Source organism: Coccinella septempunctata, chromosome 9 (assembly GCF_907165205.1).
Source record: "Coccinella septempunctata chromosome 9, icCocSept1.1, whole genome shotgun sequence".
NCBI lineage: Eukaryota > Metazoa > Arthropoda > Insecta > Coleoptera > Coccinellidae > Coccinella > Coccinella septempunctata.
Genome location: NC_058197.1, coordinates 5,906,662 through 5,914,520, shown reverse-complemented (window position 1 = coordinate 5,914,520; position 7,859 = coordinate 5,906,662). Strand labels below are relative to the sequence as shown.

General features: G+C 34.3%; 1 protein-coding gene across 1 annotated transcript; it reads left to right on the top strand.

Moving 5' to 3' along the window:
• Positions 1–7,246: 7,246 nt before the first annotated feature.
• LOC123321040 lies at positions 7,247–7,804 on the top strand. The gene has a single exon (XM_044908543.1). The coding sequence runs from the start codon at positions 7,247–7,249 to the stop codon at positions 7,802–7,804; it is 558 nt and encodes a 185-aa protein (XP_044764478.1).
• Positions 7,805–7,859: the final 55 nt, after the last annotated feature.

Sequence of the window (7,859 nt, the reverse complement as noted above, 5' to 3'; positions counted from 1 at the left end):
GAGAAGGATTTAGCGAATTTTTATCGTCACGATACTTCAAGAACCATTGAAATCACTGATTCTGAATTGGAAAGGTTTCCAATTTATGGGAAAGATTTGGCAAGAAATCATAAAAAGGCTGTAGCGATACTGGATGTAGAAATTTTAATATGCAAATTCCTGACTAAAATTAGTAACAATGTTTTGGATCAAAATTCAATTCATGAGATCGTAAACTTCATACCTACTCAGGATTTAGTTAAATTACCTCCGAAATTAATTTGAATATACTCAGTCATAGTTCTATTTATGGAGTTATTATTGAAAGAAATGAACATCTTGATTCGACCACAGTGTTGTACAGTATTTATTTTTGTATCATGAAAGTTATACATAGCATTCATTCCAATATTATCATTATTTTTGTATATATACATATTAATAATATAAATACTTCTCAAAAGCATTGTGTTGTTTTATTTTATATCAGTATCTCTTCAAATCGATGATGATAACTGTTATACGTCTTTTTCGAATTATTCTTCACGAAATCTTGTAGATTTTAAGAGTGAATCAAGAATGTGTTGACTATTCGTGTTCATAATAATCCAGAATGCATAGTGATAGCGATTTGGATATCAGTAACATAACACTCTCCTCCAGAGCAGGGGGAACTATCTTCAGTTTGCAGGCTCGACCATAATAGACAGTTTTTCGTCCTTGGTATACAGGGTGTTTTGAGAAGTGAGGCTTTTTTTTTCGACAGAAGGTAGTTTAACCAAAAATTGTCTATATAAAATATCCAAGATGGCTGAGATACATTCCCTAGAAGTTCGACAAAATTTCATTGAATTTCAAGTACAGATCTGTGAAAGGTGACTCCGGCTTCGGAAAAACGAAACAAAACCTAAGCATATGGCTGGACAATGCATGGTTCAGTACTGAGTTCATCGGATTAGATGCATCAGGTCTCTTTTGAGAGAATGATAATTTTTGTATCATGCGATTTAGAGTGAAAAAAAATGTAGAAAATCGAAGAGTTTCTTGAAAGTGCTTATGTTAGTGATGATGAAAAAGTGCTATGATGTTTCCCCATTTCATCTCATTTTTACGACGATTGTTGGAATGTTCAAACCAGAAGATTGTTATGCCCATTTTGAAGAAAAATTGCAATATCAAAATTGGGGAGTAAGAAAGTCTACAGTTCCCCTAAATTGAAATCCTATTCCCTTCATTCTAATTGAGGTACAAAACATTTTCAACCATACATCTCAGTACACATGATTTAGCTTGTTTCGGGAACCAAAATCTCATTATTTCGAAAACATTTCTACAGTCCTTTAATTTAATCTTAGGGTACAAAACTTTTTCTTGACCGTACATTTTGGTACAAGACTAGAACAAAAAATATAAAAAAAATTGCAATTTCAAAATTGGGGCGTGACCATGTCTACGACCCCCCCAAACTGGAAACCGTATTTTCATCATTTATTAATTTATTACAAAATTTTTTTCAACGGTTCATTTCGTACAAAACTTTGGCGTCAAAAAAACTGAAACATTCACATTTGGGGGGCTGGAGACACGGACCTCATATTACCTACCAGCCTTTCTGTCTTCATACTCACCTGTTTGAAAAGATAATTCTGACAATTCATATTATTGATGAATTCTCTAAATGATTGAATTTTTATCAATAATTGTTCGTCCTATCGATACATTCGTTGTACAGGCTTTTAGGACAGATGCAGGACATTTTGGTAAATCTGAATCACTGTTCGAAAATGTCCTAACTATATTTTTATGCATTTTGTCAAAAACTTTCAATCGGCACCTTGAATATAAAATTTTCGCAAAGTGAAATTTTCCTTGGAATCTACAATGAATATTTTTTCAAAAAAGCTCACTTGAAATAATGGCACACTTCGCATCAATATTTTATGATCTAGAACAGCTAGAAAATATTTAGAAAAAAGAGAGGCTATTGTCGAAAACAAGTTATAATTTTTTTAAATTTATTGTAATGTTTTTTAGTTCAACACATGTTCATTAGATACATTTCACATTTTTATTTTACAGTAGTCCAATTATTCAATTGAACATTTGTTCAATATTAATTCGAGTTTTCGGTTAAATTTAGTTTCACAAAAAATATTGATGATAAATTAATGATCTCAAAAGAGCTGCAATTTTTCATTTTCAGATAGGTATATACGTTTTTATATTTACGAAAACATGGTATAAATTTTTTATTATTTATTATTTTTGCCGTTGGTACTTGTGTCCACCTCAATTTCAAAAGCATCACAGAATTTATTTCTGTCAAAGCCACTAGTACCTAACCTACCACCACAGCCCTCTAAAGTCCCTAGAGACGGTTGTGCTACCACTATCCTGCATTGGTGTATTCTGCTTTTTTCTTCTACTGCCGCTTTCGCGGTTCTAGATTCAGTTTTATCATTTTCACTAGCATTAGTCGAACTGCTCATTTTATATTTTTACGAAAACGGTAAAGCTTCCGTTTCTTTCTATGAAATTTCAAGTCGAGAGGAACCTTTAAACAAAAATTTCACATGAATTAACAATTAAGACGACAACTGGCTCGTATTTATGGCTGTTTATTTTTAAGACTGTCATATAATAATAATATTATATTATATATTTATTGATTCCTTAAGACACTTACAACAATGTATAGGGCACAAATGAAAAATAGAAAATTAATTTTCTGGAACTTGTTCTACGATGACATTCATCAAAAATCCTGTAGTAACTTTTCGCATTCGTTCACCCTAAAATAAAATTCCCAAACGGGTCACTTTTTTGGGTTTCCCAATAGAAGAAAATTCTTTGTCAACCTCTTCATTTTGTGATTTTGTGATTCCACAACGTTATTGTGCTTTGAGAATTTTTCTTATGAATTCGCGAAAAAAAAATTGTGTGTACAATAACAATGCAGAACCCTTTTGATTTCAAAATTCCCTCACAAACGTGCTTATACAATGTGTTATTAAGGTGGTTTCGAAATTCCCACAAAAAATATAATTGTATAACATAGGTATTTGATTGATTCGTTCTTTACTTGATGGAAGTTAATTTTGAATTAGATAGAATCAAAAGACAACTTCCACAAAATATTTTAATAATTTCACAACAATTGTTTTGCTAACACTATAGCTACATCAGGTTATCACAAAAATAATATTCCTTATTTTTTTAGGTGTAGCAGGGGGAAAATCTGCGAGACAGACGAACACACCCTCTCCTGAGGGGGAACAAGTGTGGGGAGACCCACCAAAAACCCCTTAACTGCTTCTTCATAGGTTTACTTATACATCAACTTCCGAATATACAGGGTGTTTCATGAGTCGTTGGCCATAGCCCAATGGTAAATGCAGGTCATCCAGGCCTTTCAGAAAATTTGCTTGTTTTGTATCCTAAGGCTATTAGTTTCGGAGATACGGGGTGATCCATCAATATTGACCTAAATTTGCGATAGCCATAACTTTGGAATGTAAGGTCCGATTTCGATCAAATTATGTGAGTTTGTTCACTTCAGAAAGCTCTTCCAAACGGTTCATGAAATACCAATGTTTTCAGGGCAGTACTCAGAATATCATGATTTTTCATTCAAGCCCCAAAATCTATATTTTTCACAAACCTTACAGAAATTTCGTTATTGCCATGAAAAACTACATAAACCATTCTAACGAATTCAGTTTTCACTTTGCATGGCACACTTGCCACAGGGGAATAGGAACCGGACGAATTCATATTTTATGTCATTTTTTCGAAATGCGGTCTTGTTTTTATTCCCTCGGTGATAATATTTATTGTCCTTTGCCGAGATTGGAGAGATTCTGAATTATTTTGAATTATGTTCCATTCTTCTTCGTTTTAAATCCTCAGCACATACTGAGTGTTCGTAAAAAAGTGTTTAAAGTATGCAAAGTCGAGCTGTGAATTCTTCTGAAATTACACATTGAATTCAGATATAAATTATGTAAAACCCCCTTGAAGAATGTAATCCGTAAGAGTATTTGCTTCATAACACACGTAACTATTAATACTCAAACTTTTTATTTTCTTTCATAAAACAACAATGAAGGAACCGAACGAATTCATGTTTTATGTAATTTATTCGAAATGCAGTCTCGTTTTTATTCCATTGGTGATATTATTCTTTGTCTTCGGTCGAGAATTTGAATTTTTTTAAATTCTCTTTTTCATTTCAAACCCTCAGTTTCCTATGAGTGTGCGTGAAAAAATGACACACAATTCTGACTTCACGGGAGCATTTGCGGCAGTGGATAGAAGAAGCCTGTGCAGAAGTCAAACAAAATCCCGATATGATGAGAAGGCCAATAAATAATCTGATTTTAAGCGCTAGGAAATGTGTCGAGATAGAAGAACACCATTTCGAACATCTCTTATGATTGTACAATTTCATTGTTGAAGAATAAATTTCAATACTTATGGGTGCTATTAAGCAAATACACTTACGGATTATATTTCGCAAGATGCATTTGTATCTAAATTCAATATGTAATTCCAAAAGAAATCACAGCTCGACTTTGCATACTTTCAACACTTTTTTTCGAACGCTCAGTATGAGCTGAGGGTTTAAAATGAAGAAGAGTTGAACAGAATTTCAAATAATTCAGAATCGCGGCAAAGGACAATAAATATTATCACCAAAGGAATAAAAACAGGACCGCATTTCGAAAAACATGACATAAAATATGAATTTGTCCGGTTTCTATTCCCTTGTGACAAGTGTGCCATGCAAAGTGAAAATTGAATTTCTTAGAATAAATTTTCTAGTTTTTTATGGCAATAACGAAATTTCTGTAAGGGATGTAAAAAATGTAGATATTGGGGCTTGAATGAAAAATCATGATACTCTGAGTACTGCTCTGAAAATATTGATATTTCATGATCCGTTTGGAAGAGCTTTATGAAGTGAACAAACCAATAAAATTTGATCGAAATCGGACCTTGCAGTCCAGAGTTATGGCTATCGCAAATTTTGGCCAATATTCATGAATCACCCCGTATCTCCGAAACTAATAGCCTTAGGATACAAAACAAGCAAGTTTTCTGAAAGGCCTGGATGACCTGCATTCACCATTGCGCTATGGCCAACGACTCATGAAACACCCTGTATATAGACAGAGAGGACGGTACAAAGTAGGTGAAAGAATTGGGGTAGGACGCTGAAAATTCCAAAATTACATGAAGATATTCAAGATAGGAGACCTATCTATGTCGGTTTGTTCATTCAAAAGGATTTTCCTAGAATTGAACCTATTGATTTCAAGTGCTTCTAGGAGTGTTAGTCTCATCCTTTTATTTTCGCAAATTATTGGTAACAGTGATTTATTTCCGATATCAGTGTCATTCTACAAATATATTGTGATTTCGATAGCCCTCCGTTCATTCACAACAATCAAGAAAGTTATACAGGGTGTTTCACCATAAACTGGATAAATATACAGTCCCTAGCCAGTTTATTAGACGCACTCAGGATTTTTTTAATATTTACTGGTATTGCCCGAGGAAAAAGCAGAATATTTGAATTTCATTTCCACAGAATGTCAGTTTTATCTACGACTCTCATTAAATTGTTCTATTTGGCATTTATTCTTGATGTTGTAGTATTAGTACTAAAGTATGAATCAGTACTATGTCTTCCAGTGGACGTCTTGCATTCTGCAGGTTCGGACCTTATTTCGATAATCCACATATAAAATGATCATCCTCGAATGCAGCAAACCGAACAATTCTGCATTGATAGTATGAAGCTCTCATAGCTACACAGGGTGGCTCTCAAAATGTTAGAATTTCATGTTTAATTATGAATAAATCAATATTTTTTATTGAATATGATATATTATATATTTACAGTAACATATATGTTCAATTTAATAATTCAATATTCATTGTTTAATTGAGATTTTGCATCGAATCAATGCGTCTAATAATATGGCCAGGGACTGTATATACCGGGTGGCCCACCCCAGACGCGGCGCTCATTTTGAGGGACTAAATAGGGATATTTTGAAAATCTTTTCTGGTAGTGTGTGTAGGGTGTTCAAAAGCACAATTTAAAATTATTGTCATATATAAGGGGTGTTCCAACACAAAGTTATAGACCAAAGTTATAATAGTTTAAATAGCAATAGACAGTATTTTTTCGAGTAGACAAGTTGGCTACTCCTACGCATAAAAAAATTTCAACTCTGGAATATACAGTGATCATTAATAATTCTCGAACATCAAATACAAATAATCGTCAAAAACTTGCTCAGAAACTATCAGGTTTAGGTGTAGGAAAACTTCATGAAGATAGTTTCGAAATTAATTTTTACGTTCAACGAGATATAGAAGTACCGGGTGTCCCATTAGAAAAAAGGAAGTTTTTGACGATTAGCTGTGGTTGATATTTGAGAATTAATTATAATCAGTCTGCATATTCAAGTGTTGAAATTTCTTTTATATGTGGCGGGAGTAGCCAACTAGAAAAAATACTGCTGGCGTAACTAGTTTCTTCATTAATTGCTATTTAAAAAAACTCCATATTTTCGATTTTTCGCCATTATCTCGAAAAGGGTGCTTCTAAGGTATAAAGTGATCTGAAGAAACTCATCATAATTTGAGCATGCCATTCCATTTTTGAGGTCAAATATAGAGGGTTACATTTAAAAATGTGTAACTTTGGTCTATATCTTTGTTTTCGAACATCCTGTATTTATGACAATAATTTTAAATTGTGATTTCAAAATTTCTTTATTTACTGTGTTTTAACTTTGAGTCTCCCTGACGGGCCACAGAGGAGTGAAGCGTGTATCCCTGTTTTTTATCCTTCTCTGAATTTTTAACGTTCCCCAATATGCCTGTATGTAATATTTGCACAAACGGTCTTTCCGCGAGGATGCCAGGCCTAAAATGTTCTGGTTCTTGCGGTGAATATTTCCATGCTAAATGCGTAAATCTGAGCAAGTCGGATGTTGACCGGTTTCAGATGCCTGGTGTCTCTTGGACCTGTACTGCCTGTCGATGTCTAGCCGAGGTGCCGAGGCGTCGATCAGTTATTGCAACTGTCAATGAAGTTGAGGAGACATCTAGGTCATTCAGTGTACTTCAAGAGATACAGGGAGACATTAAATCCCTAGTAGAAAAATATGAAGGCCTTCTTGGGTCTCTTTCCTTTTGTAGTGACTCAGTCACATCTCTTGAAAAAACTATTTCAAATCTCAGTAAGAAGATGAATGAGATGGAGAGGATAACTAGGGAAAATATGATGCTTAGGACCTCTGTGAAGAATTTGCAGGATCGGGTCGATTCGCTTGAACAGCAAGGCAGAGCCAATAATGTCGAGATTTGTGGAGTACCTGAGAAGGAGAGTGAAAATGTTCTGAGTATTGTTACAAGAATCGCTGAGAATATTGGATGCCCAATCGAGCCCTCTGAGGTGGATAGCTTCTATAGAGTCCCCACCTTCGACCCTAAGAAACCCAAAACTATCGTGGTTAAGTTTCTCTCTAAGCACAAAAGAGACAGTTTTTTGGGAGCGTCTAAAGCGAAGCGCCGTCAATTGGGTACATCTAGGGGATTCAACATCGAAAATATTTCCCACGAATTATACATAAATGAACATTTGACGACCAGGAACAAGAAGCTATTGATGAAGACCAAGGATGCTGCCCGATCAAAGAACTACAAATTTGTATGGATTCGCGATGGCGCCATCCTGGTCAGGAAGGACGAGCTATCAAAAATTATGAGGATTTCCGACGAGGATGAATTGGCTAAAATTGTTTAGATTCTTATTGTTTCAGTATATAGTATATATTTTTGTTGTATCGTATTATGGGATT